The sequence below is a fragment of the Microtus ochrogaster genome, linkage group LG1 (assembly GCF_000317375.1).
Source record: "Microtus ochrogaster isolate Prairie Vole_2 linkage group LG1, MicOch1.0, whole genome shotgun sequence".
Lineage (NCBI taxonomy): Eukaryota > Metazoa > Chordata > Mammalia > Rodentia > Cricetidae > Microtus > Microtus ochrogaster.
In genome coordinates this window covers 22,203,488-22,220,463 of record NC_022027.1, presented here as the reverse complement: position 1 = coordinate 22,220,463, position 16,976 = coordinate 22,203,488, and the positions used below count along the sequence as shown (strand labels likewise).

General features: G+C 45.9%; 1 protein-coding gene across 1 annotated transcript in view; it reads left to right on the top strand.

Moving 5' to 3' along the window:
• Window positions 1–873: 873 nt before the first annotated feature.
• Ugdh (UDP-glucose 6-dehydrogenase) overlaps window positions 874–16,976 on the top strand; it is a 25,908-nt gene continuing 9,805 nt past the window's right edge. The window contains exons 1-6 of the mRNA XM_005359269.3: window positions 874–1,136; window positions 10,885–11,053; window positions 15,099–15,200; window positions 15,906–16,106; window positions 16,216–16,413; window positions 16,800–16,947. Of these exons, the coding sequence (XP_005359326.1) occupies window positions 10,892–11,053; window positions 15,099–15,200; window positions 15,906–16,106; window positions 16,216–16,413; window positions 16,800–16,947 (811 nt within the window). The 5' untranslated portion in view covers window positions 874–1,136; window positions 10,885–10,891. The remainder of the gene's footprint in view (window positions 1,137–10,884; window positions 11,054–15,098; window positions 15,201–15,905; window positions 16,107–16,215; window positions 16,414–16,799; window positions 16,948–16,976) is intronic.

Genomic DNA, 16,976 nt, shown 5'->3' with positions numbered 1-16,976 from the left:
AGCCTGTCCTGGAACTAGCTCTTGTAGACCAGGCTGGCCTCGAACTCACAGAGATCCGCCTGCCTCCCGAATGCTGGAATTAAAGGCGGAATGCTGGAATTAAAGGCGTGCGCCACCACTGCCCAGCTGGCAATTTTACTTTTTATGCATTTGTAAGGATTGGGGACATACATAGTTCAGCCAGGCACAAGGTTGAGTTCAATTTCTAGTACCACATACACACGCGTCAATGCACACCTACACATTTCTACTTTGCGTACGCCTTCCTATGTATCATGCACTCTCCCTTTGAGAATTTGGCTGCAAAGTTTTCCTGGAAAATACGCCCTTAGGCGTGGGCGCCCGAGTTCTACGGCCAGGGACCAAGAGACACTGGTCCAGTCATGATGGAACTCAGCATCCTTCCCATCTGAGGCGTTTTCTTCCCAGACCCCGCGCCACAGGGGTAGGACGTGACTAAACTCTGGGCAGCAGTCAGAAGGGCGGGGCGGACCCAGGGGGTCTGAAGGATGTGGGAGGGTAGCGGAGGCTGGCCCGCAAAGACCAGGGTGATGAGAACCCAGGCTCAGCCATGAGGGGAAGGCCCGAAAACCAGAGAATCTTCCAATGATCTCGGCCCGCAACGCGCCCTGCGCTCCAGTCCACGGGTGGCTCCTTTGGCACACGCGAAGTGTGCCATCCCAAAGTCCAAGGACCAAGGGGCAGAAAAAGTCCAGGGGTCACGATGCCCTGGCCGACAGCCGCCCAACCTAGGGACCCAGGGCGCACGCAGCGCGGCAGGGGCGGGGCGGTGACTTGGCTCGAGCCGATTCGCCCGCCTTGGAAGGGGCGTGACGACCCACTTCGGGCCCCGCCCCTCCTGCCGCCCTGAGTCCAGAAGGAAATAGAGGCCTGTCCCGGGCCTGGCGAGGAGGGAGGCGGGGCAGTGCGGGGCGGTGGCTGGGTTCGGAGTCCCGGGCGGCCAGGCTGCGGGGGAATGAAGCCTCCGCCTTCCCCGGCAGAAGCATTTAAATACGGCCGCGGGCCCTGGATTCGGGCAGCGGCGGGCGGAGAGTGTGGAGGCTACGGCTTGGAAGTAAGGCTCTGTCCGAGCGAACGGGATCCGAGTGGCCGCCGTGCTCCGGCCTTGGAAGTGGGTAAGCGCGGTTCCCCGCGGGATACCTCCTTCTCGCGGCCGGGGTGTGCACGCGGCCCGGGGCTCGCGGCGGGGCTGCCCATCGCGTCATTGTGGTCCCCCTTTCGGGCCCGGCGGAATCGCGTCCGGCGCCTGTAGGAGGTCGGGCGAGGAGGGCTTTTGATTTGCAACTTGTGCGTCTTCAGGCCCGTTTTACGACTTGAAACGAACAAGGTTTTCCCGCCGCTTCGGAAAGCCAAACGCCCCACCCCCGCCCCAAGGAAGGGGTCCACTCCGTGGGGCCTAATAGGAGGCTTAAAGTCCTATCTGTGCTTTGTTGAGAATTCTAGTCTGCTCACCTGGGGGTCCGCTGCCTTCCTCTGGTAGCCCCTAAGATTAGAAAGCAACGCCCCCTGAAAATGCCCTAAGGCATTTATCCAAATATCTTAGAGTCTTCTGCAGCCTATTGTTGGCCGAGGCAAATGCTTGGACGTTTTACTTGATGTCAGGGAAGGCCTCTCTTGGGGGCTTCAGAGACCATGTTTTTGGGGAGATCTTGAACATCTTCATGTCCTATGTGTAAGATAATTGAGCAGGGCTGGGAAATCTGCTATGGAGAAAGGAGGTGCTCGCTGGGTGAGAGAACTCATACGTGGGATACACAGAGGACTTACTGTTCATCCGCTCACCTCAAAGGCCAGTCTTTGGGTTTTTTTCAACTCCCCTAAGAAATAGAGAACAGTAGTCTGGTCTGTTTCTTCTGAGGGGTCTGGACTTGAAAGAGCTGAGTGTTTCTGCTCTGAGGCGGGCTTATGTGTACTCAGCTTCTAGTCTTAGCTAAATGCTTCACAACCCTGGTTTGGAAAAGAACTCATAATATATTCCACCCCCCACCCCTCCCCTCCCCTCGCCTTCATCTCTGTACTCTAACCACTAGGCATACTCCATCTTTCCCTGTATTTCCACTGCTTTGCTCTTGCCCGTTAGACATAGAATTAAGTCTTTCACAATAGTTTTTAACCCCCTTAGGTCGGGCATTTTATTAAGTATGTGTCCAGGAAATGACCGACCGAGATGAGCGAGGCTGGTGTACCCAGCTGTCTATCATGCCTACTGTTTAGCTAATCAGTAGCTATGAAGAGGGGTGGCAGATGGATTATATTCTGTTCAGATTGCAACATAGGACATTTGCTGGCTGTTAGTGACATCTTGTAGGTTGAAATGTTTATCTGAATTTAAGAGATTTTACATAGGGCCGGGCGATGGTGGCGCACGCCTTTAATCCCAGCACTCGGGAGGCAGAGGCTGGCGGACCTCTGTGAGTTCGAGACCAGCCTGGTCTACAGAGCTAGTTCCAGGACAGGCTCCAAAGCCACAGCGAAACCCTGTCTCGAAAAACCAAAAAAAAAAAAAAAAGAATGACCTATTCACTAAGCAGATAGGCCCAGTTTTCTCTCATTACCGTGAGGGTCAGAGGGCGAACAAGTAGAACTAGAAAATGGTGAGATGAGCCTGCAGGGAGAACACTCATGATGTGGGATTCCCCTCTGTATGCTGTGAATACCATTGGTTAATAAAGAAGCTGCTTTAGACCTGTTATGGGGCAGAACTTAGGTAGGCGGGGAAGACTAAACTGAATGCTGGGAGATAGAAGGAAGGCGGAATCAGGGAGAAGCCAGAGCCAGATGGAACTTTAGCAGGTAAGCTACAGCCACGTGGCGATACACAGACTAATAGAAATGGGTTAAATTAATGTGTAAGAGTCAACCAATAAGAAGTTAGAGCTAATAGACCAAGCAGTAGTTTAATTAATATGGTTTCTGTGTGATTATTTCGGTTCTGGGTGGCCGGGACAAACATGCGGCCGCCTCCAACATACTTACCTGTCAACTTTGAGTTGGATCCCCAGAACCCACAGAGAAAGGAAAACGTAGACCCCCCAAAGTGGTCATCTGACCTCACACGTGTGCCATGGCCTGCATATAACATACAGGGAAAGAAAAAAAAATAAAACTCTAAAATTATAAAAAATGAAAATACAATCAGAAAACATCTGTATCATAAAGCTATTGGTAACTTTGTATCACGCTCCATATTGAAGTTTATTGAGGAGGCTGGAAAGATGGCTCAGCAGTTAATAGCGCTGGCTGCTATTTCAGACATCCTGAGTTCAATTCCCAGCAACCACATGGTGGCTCACAACCCTCTATAACGAGATCTGGTGCCCTTTTCTGGCCTGCAAGGATACATGCAGTCAGAACACTGTATACATAATAAGGAAATCAAAAAAAGCTTATTGAGGATTTTATTGAAACTTCCAAGTAACTTTATTTGGTTTGCATCGGTTGTGCATCCATCTTTTCCATATTTCCATCCATTGTCATGTACGAGCTGCACTTCATTTGAAGACTAGAAGGCAAGGTTACCCAAGATGAAGACCAGCTCATCAAGTAGCTGAGTGTCGTGGCTCATGTCTGTAATCACAGTCCCCAGGAGGCTGAGGCAGAAGGATCACCACCAGTTCCAGGACAGCCTAGCTGCAGAGGGAAACCTTACTGAGGGAGAAGTGGGTGTGTGTGAGGAAAAGGAGGAGGGAGAGAGAACGCAACACTAGAGGGGAAAGAAAAGCTTATTCATTTCTCCAGTACAGATGCAGCTGTCATCAGTAACTGCTCCTTGGAAAGAAAGAAAGGCAGATAGGAAGTAACTTGAGGACTAGGGGGTGGAACACAGTGGTGGAATGTTTACCTGAGATGCTTGAGACCCTGGATTTAATCCCCAGCACGATAAAAAACAACCAAGTAATATTAGAGGTAACAGGAAAATATGATGACATTCTTTATGTGGCTAAAGAAGGTAGCAGTCTGATTGTTCACTGCAAAATATCAACCATCTTAACTAAACCTATGAAATAGGAAGCCTACAATACAGAGTCCCATGGGGACAGTTAACTCAGTACGTGCAGAGGGATTGCCATACAAGGTGTTGGAGGTATAGCAGTGAACGGGCAGCTGATAAGGACCAGCAGCCTTGGTGCTGGAGAGAGGTCTCAGAATTTAAAGACCACTTGTTCCTCTTGGTTCAGCTCCCAACATTCACAGTGGTGACTCACTGCCATCTAACTCCCAGGCACTCAGGTGGCTTACCTTAAAACACATTAAATAGATAAATCTAAAAACATTTTTTTAAAAGATTCATTAGCCTCAGGATACCTTATTAAACTGTGAACTCCTTAAAGCCCAGGAATTTATCTTCCATAGACATTGGATCTATGCTTATTCTGTAAATGGTAACAGAAATAGGGCCTGCTTGAACTTGAGGGTGTAGTCTGCCATAGTAGCTCTAATGTCTTGGCTGTGGAATCAAGTTGTAACTCTGAAAGATCCTCTGGAACAACATGACTTAGAAGTTCTCGCCGGGCAGTGGTGGCACATCCCTTTAACTCCAGCACTGGTGGAGGAGAGGTGGAGGCAGGTGGATGTCTGTGAGTTCAAACCCAGCCTGGTCTGGGTACACAGAGAAACCCTGTCTTGAAAAACCAAAAAATACTACTTACTAGTTTAATTAGGGAGGAAAGCAGGTGTCTTTTATTTTTATGTATTCTTATTTTATGTGTGTGGATGTTTTGGCTACATGTATGTCTATAACAAGGGTTCTCAATCTCCCTAATGCTGCGACCCTTTAATACAGATTCCATGTTGTGGTGATCCCAATCTTAAAATAGTTTCTATTGCTACTTCATAACTGCAATTTTGCTACTGTTATGACTCGTAATGTAAATGTTTTTGGAGATAGGTTTGCCAAAGGGGTCACGACCCGCAGACCTTTACTGTCTACATGCCTGGTACTGTGGTCAGAAGAAAATCCCCTGAAACTGGAGTTATGGTTGGTTTCGAACCCCTATGTGTGCTAGGGATTGAACCTAGGTCCTTTTTTTTTTTTTTTTTGGAACATTTGTTTTTGTTTTCAAGACAGGGTTTCTCTGTGTAACAGCCTGGCTATCCTGGAACTTGCTTTGTAGACCAGGCTGGGCTCAAACTCACAGAGATCTGCCTGCCTCTGCCTCCCGAGCGCTTTGATTAAAGGCGTGCACCACCACTGCCCAGCTGAACCTAGGTCCTTTGGAAGATCAGCGAGCGATGATAACCACTGAGCATCTCTCCAGCCCCTCATCAGGTATCTTATATTTATTTGGTGGTTCTGGTTCAGTCTTGTGAACCTTGGAGATAAAGCTATAGGCCCAGAGTTAACTAGGCTTTAGATGTTGATTTATGACAGTGTGGCTGATAAAGAGACTGAGCAGATAGATATGCTACAGTGGAACTTTGCTGTCACACTGGAGGGTTTTGTTGCAGGCTGGAAGACAGTGGCCTGGTGTCTCTGGGAGATTGGCTCCAAGTCTACTGCAAATGCCCACAACTGGAAATGCTCAAATCTTTTAAGTAAAATGGTGCAGTAGTTATCTGTCTATAGCCTATGCATGTCCTCCTGCAAACTTTAAATCCTCTGAGTTACATATGATACCTATAATTGTGCATCGTGGCACATTCCTGTCATCCTAACATAGTAGAGATAGAGGCAGGAGGATCATGGGCATAAGACTATCTGTCCCAGGCTACATAGCAAGTTCCAGGCTAACCTAGGCTGCCTAGGGAAATCTTGTCTCAAAACAAACAATTAAAGTAATACCTGGCCGGGCGATGGTGGCGCATGCCTTTAATCCCAGCACTCAGGAGGCAGAGGCAGGTGGATCTCTGTGAGTTCAAGACCAGCCTGGTCTACAGAGCAAGTTCCAGGACAGGCTCCAAAGCCACAGAGAAACCCTGTCTCGAAAAACAAAAAAAAACAAAAAAAAAAAAAAAAAAAAAAAAAAAAAAAAAAAGTAATACCTAAAAAGTCTATATGTGTTCTCAGTAGAAATCCAACTTTTTTTTTTTAAGAAAGGTCTCACTATGTCACTGTGGCTGGCTGGCCTGGAACTTGCCATGTAGACCAGGATGGCTTCAAGCTTGCTTCTGCTTCCCTAGTGCTAGGATTAAATATGTCTGCCATTATACCTACACACAAATACACACCACACCTCACACTTGATTCTGTGTATGTAGACCTTCTGGGTATAGAGAATGTACTTATACTTGAAATTGAAGCCATCTTTTCTCCCTCCCTTCCTTCCTTCCTTCTTTCTTTCTTCTCCTTCTTTTCTTCCCTCTCTCCCTTCCTACCTCTCTCCCTACTTCTCTCTTTCCCTCTCTATCTCCTTCCTTCTTTACTTATTTTTTTGAGATAGGGTTTCTCTGTGTAACAGTCCTGTCTGTCCTGGAACTCACTCTGTAGACCATGTTGATCTCGAACTCATAGAGATCTGCCTGCCTCTGCCTTCTGAGTGCTGGGGTTAAAGGCCTTTAATTATAATACCTGGCTAGGACCACCTATTTCTGCTACTGTAGCTTCTGGAAATCCAGATTGATAAAGCATCAGAACAGAGAATTTTGAGGAGGCACGCTCTCTGTCCCCACTTTCCTGGAACCAGAGAATTTCTTATCTCTAGAATCCACGTCCCAGTCCTCTCGTATGACAGTAAATATCACGTATTGCGCTGTATTGTCCCTAACTCTTTCAGTCTCGAGACTTGAACTGAAGCCGCCCGGCTCGGAAACACTTCCCCTCTCCTCGCACAGAACAGGGTTCGTGTGGCAGTGCCTCTGACTGTGATGGTTCCATTCGACCATGTAAGCTGTTACTAGATTACGCTTACCGATTGCTGCCTTGCTGTCCTGAGAGAGACATTCAGGGGCCAATGTATGTAGCTATGGGGGACAGTTACTGCTCCCCACAACTCCTTAGTTCTCATTGCTTTACCCACTGAGCATATAGCCTCACTTCTCTGTGTTTATTCTTTTACTCTTATCTAGAATGTTCTTTCTGATTTTGTTCTCCCCCTTCCCCAAATTCCACCCATTCTTTACTGCAGGCTTAACTTCTGCCTCTCCATTGAAATGACCTTTCTCTGCCTCTTTCTCCTTTTTTTTTCTTTAAATGCCCCATATTATTATTGTGTGTTGGGTCAGAGGGCAATGTTCAGGAGCCAGTTTTCTCCTTCACCTTATGTGGGCTCCAGGGACTGAACTCAGGCCATCAGGCTGGTTTGGCCAGCACTTTGTCCTCTGAATTGTCTCATGGGTCCCTCTTCATCCTCTTTCTTCTTTGGACTTGGATGTCATTTTGCTTTCTAGTTGATTATCTTTTTCTCATGTGGTCGTTTTTTGTGGGGGGGGGGGGTGATTCTTTCTTTTCCCTCTTTAAGTTACTGCTTTTCAGAGATCCCTTCCCTGTCTCCTACCCCACAGACAGTTCCTGTGTGTTTCTCTATAGGGCACTTACAAAGGCCATGGCTCTTCTTGCTCCTTACTGGATTGTAACTGTGGGAGGGCAGTGTCTGAGCTGTCTTATTATTGTATCCATAGCACACTGAACAACGGGAGCTGTTACATGGAGGTATGTAATAAATGTCTCCAGATAGTTGTTAAATACTTCAGCGTCAGGTCCTCTATCCACGGCCAAGTTCTCACCCATTTTTGTTTTTTAGATTTATTTATTATATTACAATATTCTGCCTGCATGTATCCTTGTGGGCAAGAAGAGGGTACCAGATCTCATTACAGATGTGAATGAGCCACCATGTGGTTGCTGGGAATTGAACTCAGGACCTCTGGAAGAGCAGCCAGTGCTCTTATCCTCTGAGCCACCTCGCCAGTGCCTCTCACCCATTTCTTACTGTCAGGAACATTACTTTTTTTGTGTGATGGGGAAGGAGTAGGCCCTGGGACAAGTTGAAATAAATTTTCTGAAACCAGATGCCAAAGTTTTCCGTTTGCAGAGGTGGGACAGCTGTGGTGACGACTGGACGCATGGGAGAGTTCAGAGTTCAGATGATTCTCCAGCTTCATCACTTAGTGTCCCCAACGTCATCTTTTCCATCCACTTGGGTGGGGGAAGCAAGATGGGTGAGGCAAGGAAAGATGGGTGACTGCCAGAGGCCAGCTTGGGTACTCTTGGTACTTTTATTCCCAAGGCAAGTCTTACAATCCTCAAAGTTTGATAGGAGTGTTTGATTTTTGTAGCTTCACAATGCGAATAGAGAACTTTTAACTCACTTACTTAGGCTCTTAAGGAATCAGTTTTAATATTTCCTGGTAAATGAATCCATGTAGAGGGATGCAGCATAACAGCGAGAAAGCCAAGGCAGGGGAGCATGGATGTGACTTTAAATACAGTAACGTAAAAGGAAGCCAAGCGTAGACACTGTCTATATGTGTGTTTCTTCAGTTCAAAACTACTATTATGCCAGGCGTGATGGTGCACACCTTCAATCTCAGCACTTGGGAGGCAGATCTCTCTGAGTTCGAGGCCAGCCTGGTCTACATAGCATGTTCCAGGACAGCCGGAGCTGCATAATAGAGAAACCTTGTCTCAAAAAGACCACAGTGTGCACATATAAGTGAGGGGCGAGGGGCTAAGTAACACCAGAAGTAGACACAAGAAGCAAGGGAGCTGCCTGCAGAAGCAGAGTCAGTAGGGACGGGTAGAAGTGAGGCATCTTTTTTTTTTATTTTTTATTTTTTTTGGTTTTTCGAGACAGGGTTTCTCTGTGGCTTTGGAGCCTGTCCTGGAACTAGCTCTGTAGACCAGGCTGGTCTCAAACTCACAGAGATCCGCCTGCCTCTGCCTCCCGAGTGCTGGGATTAAAGGCGTGCGCCACCACCGCCCGGCTGCATCTTTTTTTTTTTAAATGTTTATTTATTATGTATACAATATTCTGTCTGTGTGGGTGTCTGCAGGCCAGAAAAGGACACTAGCCCTCATTACAGATGGTTGTGAGCCACCATGTGTTTGCTGGGAATTGAACTCAGAACCTTTGGAAGAGCAGGCAATGCTCTTAACCACTGAGCCATCTCTCCAGCCCGAAGTGAGGCTTCTTGAGATAGATTTTCTTGTAACCCATGGCTTTGCCAGTGACAGGGTGACTCAGCTGGTAAATGCTCTTGCCAACAAGCCTGAGGACCCTAGTTCAGTCCCTGAGATTCACATGGTGGAAGGAGAGACCTACCCCCTACTCCAAAACTTTACGTATAACATTAAGAATACTTTCTTAGCCAGGCCCTGGTGGCGCACGCCTTTAATCCCTGCACTCGGGAGGCAGAGGCAGTTAGAATGCTTTCGTAGTAGAGTTATGAAATCCCATGACCTGCCTATTTGGGGAACTAAAACTGTGTGCTTTATTTTTTGTAGTAGTTAAGACTCAAACTCATTAGCTCAGCTCATGCATGCTGGGCCAACAGTCTTCCACTGAACCACAGACACCTTCTCCCATCCTGCAGGAGTCCACAACAAACTGTTAAGCTCTCTGACTGCTGTTTTCCTTCTCTCTGGGTTGCATGAATGGGTTTGAATGTGATGTCTGAGACCTTGGCAGAAACTGAAGTGACCGGTCATTTTGAGAGTAATTACCGTGAATAACCGGGCATTCATGTATATGAGCCAGTTCCTTGTAAATTTTTAGTGTCAGTCATTTCACCCGATGACTATTGAAAACATACTAAGATCAGTGCAGCAGTATTGGTAACTGCAGAAATGACTTTGCTGGGCTAGGGAGGTTGTTTGTTGTGTAAGCCTGAGGATCTGAGTTCAGATCCCTAGCACCCAAAGCTGTTGTGGCCACACATACCTGTCACCCCAGGACTGAGAGCCAGAGATGGTGTGGTTGGGGACTGCTGGCTAGTCAGCCTTGCTCGATGATCGCAAGCTCCAGGCTCAGTAAGACCAGAACCTCAGAAGGACAGGTAAAGAGCAATAGAGGAGCATGGTGTGGGCTTCAGGTCTCTGCATGCGCGCGCACACACACACACACACACACACACACACACACACACACACACACACACACACTCTCTCTCCTGTAGTGTTTTCACAGTTTCTAACTAAAGTTGAAATAGTTTCAAGATTATTGTCCAATATTTAAAAATAATCTGCCGATGCCAAGTTAAGCATTTGAGGGATGTTTTTGTTCTATTTTCTGCTGCTACAACAGCACCTGTGGTGGATAATCTATAATGAACAGGAATTTCTTGGCTTAGGGTACTAGAGGTTGGCAAAACCAAGATGGAGGGCTGACAGTTTTGCTGTGTCATTCCCTGGCGGAAGAATAAAAGATATGAGATCAAACCTGTAGGCCTAAGCCCTTTTATAATAGGGATTAATCCACACTGAGAGCAGAGCTCCTCTTATGCCCCACCTACCAGCTCTTTTGCACGGGGAATTAAGTTACCCGCACACTTCCAGAGGGACGTGTTTAATCAAGCAGGCGAATAGTCTTCGAGGCCAGAGCTGAGTCATGGAACTAATCTGACCACCTGTGACCATCTAAACCTGCGGAAACCTCACCTTTGTACCCCACCTATAACCCTGGGTTAGAGGACAGGCTTTATTTTGCTTCTTGATTTTCTAACTCTCAGGTCATTATAATCTTATGGTATGTGCAGAATTATCATCAGCTGTTAGAGATTTTCCCTCTTTTCGTGCGATCACAGTGGGGGAGTGGCCGAGTCATCTGACTGGAATGTTATTTTCCATTTACAGTTTTCGCAATTCCTGTGAGCAAACGTAGGAACTTGCTCCAGACACCCGACGGTTTTGTGACGGATGTGCCAGTGATTTGTCCACATTTTCTGTTTCTAATACCACAACAACATTCCTGATTGTTTTCCTTCTAGTTGAGCCATGGTCGAAATCAAGAAGATCTGCTGCATCGGTGCTGGCTATGTCGGTGGCCCCACGTGCAGTGTCATTGCCCATATGTGCCCTGAGATCAGGGTAACGGTTGTTGACGTCAATGAATCGAGAATCAACGCATGGAATTCCCCAACCCTTCCTATTTATGAGGTAAATTATATATTAAATAGCTTTGTGTTTATGCTTATTGTTTTCTTACTGTGTTGGTTGACTATTTTATATATACTATTATTGTGATGTCTATGGATGCAACCAATTTCAGTGAATAAGGTCTGGCTGGGCATGTTGGTAACACCCGTGATCCCAGCTCTCAGGAGGACTGAAGTTAGTTCATGGTCTGCCAGTTCTACATAGCTGGTTAAGGCCAAGCAAGACAACAGAGAAACCCTGCTTCAAAACAAAGCAAAGGTTCTGGATGGTGTTTGAATGTAGCTCATCTTAGCTTAACTAGCTGACATAAGGCTCTTATTTCAGGAAGGAAGGAAGGAAGGAAAGAAGGAAGGAAGGAAGGAAGGAAGGAAGGAAGGAAGGAAGGAAGGAAGGACGGACGGAAGGACTAAGTGTGGTAGTGCATGCCTATAATCTCAGTACTTTAGAAGCTGAGGCAGGAGGATTACTGAACTACATAGTGAGTTCCAGGCCAGCCTGGGCTATATAGTAAGCCAAAAGTACACAACAAAAATTTCCGATAAGAAAATGTTCTGGGCCTTTGAACAGGGAATATGGCACATGGGTAACATGTGTCAGGCTCGGAATTTCCTCTCCAGTACTGCACAAGAGAAAAAGACTAAGGACAATAAAAAGACAGTTTTATTATGTCAGGAATGCTGAGAGAGAAAAGTGTGCCAGAGCTGGGGTATTGCCCAGTTGGTGGAGTGCTTGCTCAAGTTTTTCCCAGAAGGGGCATGGCAGTACACTCAAGAGTTGGAGTCAGAAGGGACAGAAGTCCCACGAGAGAGAGTTGGAGGCCAGTTTGGGATACATGAGGCCCTGTGGACTGCTGGGTGTGATGGAGCACTCCTTTAACTCTGACACTCAGGAGGCAGAGGCAGGCTGACCTCTATGAGTCTAAGGCCAGCCTGATCTACACCCAAGTCCCGGGACAGCCAGTGCTACATAAAGAGACCCAGTCTCAAAAAAAAACCTCCTGAAACACAAAAATAATAAGTAGATCCCTGGTGTTTGGGAGACAGGATGGCTGATCCCAGAGTTCTAGGCCAGCTGGAGCTGCGTGAGACCCTGCCTATAAATAAATAAATAAATAAATGAATGAATGAATAAATAAATAAATATTTTATATATGGGACTAAAAATTATTTGTATGCACTTATGGGATACAGTGTGCTATTTCTTGTACAGTGCTTAGTGATCATATCAGAATAATTAATCCTATCTCTCACCTCAGAATGTTTATCATTTATTTGTATTAAGAGAATTTTTGGGGCTGGAGAGATGGCTCAGCGGTTGAGAGCACTGACTGCTCTTCCAGAAGACTCAAGTTCAATTCTCAGCCCCCACAGGCAGCTCACACCCATCTATAACTCTAGCTCCAGGGCTTCTGACACCTCACACAGACATGCATGAAGGCAAAACACCAATGAATATAAAATTTTACAAAAAGAGCAAAGCAGTGGTTAAAATGAAAACAGAATTTTCTACAAACTGTTTTGAGATAATCTAATTGCCAGCTCTCGGCCAGCGCCCCTGCTGTCTCGAGAGTGTCAGAAGTCACCCTTCTTGTCCAGCTGGACTTCTGAACCCATTACTGGCTATCACTCTCCCTGCCTCCGGTAATCACTGTTTTATTCTCTGTGTGATCAGCTCTCCTGGCTTCCACATCATGAAGGACATGTGGTATTTGTCTTCCTGTGCCAGATTCACTTTATTTCACAGAAGACTGGTTAACTTGTTCTCTGCAAAAACACACCTCCATAACGTTTTCTGTCATTCTAGTCGCTGGTCAGGACACCTGAAGAAGTCTAGTGCATTTTGGGGACCCCACACGTGTTGTATATTGTTGCTGCTCCTGCTCAGGTGTTAATTAGTACGGGGTATGCGTTTACAGTTAGACCTCCTCCAGTAGCTTATGTTAGAAGGCCTCGGGGCCTGGGAGATGATGGCTCAGCTCAAAAAGGCATTTGCTATCAAACCTGCCGACCTGAGTTTGGTCCTGGGACCCCCATAGTGGAAGGAAAAAATTATTCCCAAAAGTCCTCTGACCTCCATATGCACACCATGGCAAGTACAAGCTATGACATATTTGCATGTTCACACACACACACACACACAAGAATGAATGTTAAAAATAAGTTAAAATTAGTAAAGAATAAGACTTTAAGCTTAGCAGTGATGGTGCATGCCTTTAATCCCAGCACTTGGGAGGCAGAGGCAGGAGGATCTCTGTGAGTTCGAGGCCAGCTGGTCTGTAGAATGATTCCAGGATATATATGTGTGTATATATGTGTATATGTGTGTGTGTGTGTGTGTATGTGTGTATGTATGTATGTATGTATGTATGTATGTATGTATGTATGTATGTATGTATGTATCCCTTGTCTTGGAAAACAAAACAAAACAAAGCAAAGCAAAATACTGTGAAGAGCTCCTCTTGGGACTGGGAGTGTAGCCTTATGAGAGAACAGACAGCATGATCTAGGCCACTGCAAAAACCCAAAACAAACAAAAGAAAAAGTTTATGAATGTTCATCTTCCAGTTAGTTTAAATCAGAGGCCAAGGAAGATTCCCATTTTGCAGTAGAATGGTATCACTTACGTGTAAGTATTTTATTTTGTTTCTTTCATCTGAGACAGGATCTCACTGGACGAATCAGGCTGGTTGGTCTCAAACTCAAGTCCTCCTGTCGCCTCCCAAGGGTTGGAGCCCAGGTGTGCACACTGTGCTCAGCTGTGTCTTGTTTGCTTTTTGTTTTTTAGAGACAAGATTTCTCTGTGTTCCTCTGCCTGTCCTGGAACTGGCTCTATAGACCAGGCTGGCCTCGAACTCAGAGATCCGCCAGCATCTTCCTCCTGGGTGCAGCCATGTCTAAGTCCACAATCTTTTCACTTTCTGTTCACTTGTTTATCCTCCCTTGTTTTGTTAATGGTTTTGTTTTGTCCCCTGCTTTTTAGTTAGAGAAATTGGTTTGATGTGGAAATTTCCAGAGTAGATTCTCCTGGTTGACTCCTCAGCTCCCTTGAGTATTTCTAACATTTTCCTGCATTCTCTAGTCCCTGTAAATTGGCAGTTGGATCTAGAGGACAGATCTGCTCAGATCTGGGCTCAGTTTTCTCTCTCTACAAGAATACTTGTGGACTGATGGGGTGACTCTGGGTAAAGGTGCATGCCACCAAACCTGATGACCTGAGTGTGACTTTGGACCAACACTGTAGGAGAGGGCTGACTCCCAAAGGTGTTCTTCTGACCTCCACATGCATACTATGGCACTCACACTTCCACACCCAAAATAAATGTAGCTTTTTAAAAAGTTAAACAAATACTTTTTAAGTGGCAGTGTTCCTTTTAAAAATTTTTGACATAAATATGTCCCCAGATAAACTGCATAGTAAAAAGTAGTAAAGATTTTCAGGGCTTCTTATAGTAGGACTTGGAAAAACAAGTACTATTGTCTCCTTGTTTAAAGCAAACACTGGCTTCTACAACCACCTCTATGGTGTGAATCATGGGGCAGGTGCAGAGGCCATGGCACGGATACGACTGCGTTCATAATGACAATGCAAAAACTTTGCTTGGAAACCCAGGGCCTTGCAGGGTGTGATAACTGAGTTGATACGAGGGGTTAATGGTTAACGCATCACCCAGGTCCATGGCAAACAATGAGAAGGCATTTTAGAGCTGCTGATCTTTGTGCAAGTTCAACTTTGCTTTGCTTTGTTTCATAACATCCTTACTTACTGTGTCTTGTGTATGCCCCTCTTTCCGGTTTTCACAGGACCTCCCAGGGTAGCCGGTCTGATCTCAAATCCACTGTGTAGCTCAGCCTTGCCTCAGACTCAGTTCTCTTGCCTCAGCCTCCCAAGTGTCAGGGCTACAGTGTGCGCTGCCACGCCCAGAGACCCTCAACTGTCCTTACCAAACACCTTGAAGTTACAGTACAACATAGTTGATTCTGTTTGCTGTTCGTCTCAGGATTGGATAATACTGTGTTCAACTCCTTTTTCTTTTTTCCTTCTCTAGCCTGGATTAAAAGAAGTAGTAGAAGCCTGTCGAGGGAAAAATCTATTTTTTTCTACCAATATTGATGATGCCATCAGAGAAGCTGATCTAGTATTTATTTCTGTAAGTAGTTTGCTTTCCCATGTGATTTTATTTAATTATTTATTTATTTTTAATATTCCTGCCTGTAAAGGTTTCTTTGTTTTTATTTGGCATTAAGCCAGTTTTCTTAACTGCTGAGTCATCTCTCCAGCCCTAAAATTTCTCTTTAGAGACTTAATAATAGGGGCTGGAGAGATGACTCAGAAGGTAAGAGCACTGGCTGCTCTTCCAAAGGACCCGAGTTCAATTCCTAGCACCCACATGGCAGCCTACAAATGTTGGTAACTCCAGTTTCAGGATCCAACACCTTCTAACCTCAATGGGCACCAGGCATGCACACAGTTCATGTACATATACATAAACAAAATATACATATAACAAAATATCTTTTTTTAAAAGACCATGATAATATTTTGCATGTAATAGATAGGTACTCCTTTAGAGTAAGGACCTCTGAATTCATTCATTTTTATCTCCTGGCCTTAGCTTGGAACCTTCCTGCCTGCCCTCGGATCTAGCATATGTAAGGCCACCCTCCCACAGAAGAGTTCTCTAGATGTTTCCAGCTGTTTCTTTCTGTGGTTATATTTGTAAAGTGTATTGTGTTGTTCTGTGAGAGTTACGAGCTTCCTACTGTTGCTAGTTAACAGAGGTCGGGGCACTATCTTGAGAGCACTGGAGAGCGCTCACAGGCACCGTGTGCTTCATCCCAAATGCTTTTGCTAGGTGAACACACCCACCAAAACCTATGGAATGGGGAAAGGCCGGGCGGCAGATCTGAAGTATATCGAAGCTTGTGCTCGACGCATCGTGCAGAACTCAAATGGGTACAAAATCGTGACGGAGAAAAGCACAGTCCCCGTGCGGGCAGCGGAAAGCATCCGCCGTATATTTGATGCCAACACAAAGCCCAACTTGAATTTACAGGTATGAAGAAAGGAAACACCACAACTGATTCTTCTTAGGGCAAGACTGATGCCTTCAAGTTACCCACGATTCATTCTAGCCTAAACTTGCCTCTGTATTGCTCTTCTAGGTGCTGTCCAATCCTGAGTTCTTGGCAGAGGGGACAGCCATCAAGGACCTAAAGAACCCAGATAGAGTCCTGATTGGAGGGGATGAGACCCCAGAGGGCCAGAAAGCTGTCCGGGCGCTCTGTGCCGTGTATGAGCACTGGGTGCCCAAGGAAAAGATCCTCACCACCAATACTTGGTCTTCAGAGCTTTCCAAACTGGTCAGTGCAAAGCTCGGGGCTCTCCATTAAATCTGTTACTGTGTTTAGACAGTGTATTCCATGTTACTGAGGCCAGTGTCAAACTCAAATCCTGCCTCTGCTTCCTGACTGTGGGGATCACCACACACACATGTACACACGAAAATATTTCTTTTGCTTTTTCCCCCCAGTGCTGGAGATTAAACCTGATGCCTTACCTGTTCTCTACCACTGCAACTTAATATCTTTTTAAATTGTCTTTTCTAATCAGTTTTCCACTGTCTCCTCCAAATGAGCCCATTAGTATCTTATGCCTTCTTAGTAGTTTGCATCAGCTCAGTGAGCTCTCCTACATATAAAGTCGGGTTTTCACTCGCCGTCTTCTCCCTTTTGTCTTATATTTGAAGGCAGCAAATGCTTTCCTTGCACAGAGGATCAGCAGCATTAACTCCATCAGTGCTCTGTGTGAAGCGACGGGGGCTGATGTGGAAGAGGTGGCCACAGCTATTGGGATGGACCAAAGGATTGGAAATAAGTTCCTAAAAGCCAGCGTTGGTAAGTACAGTTTTCTCTATGTTACACAG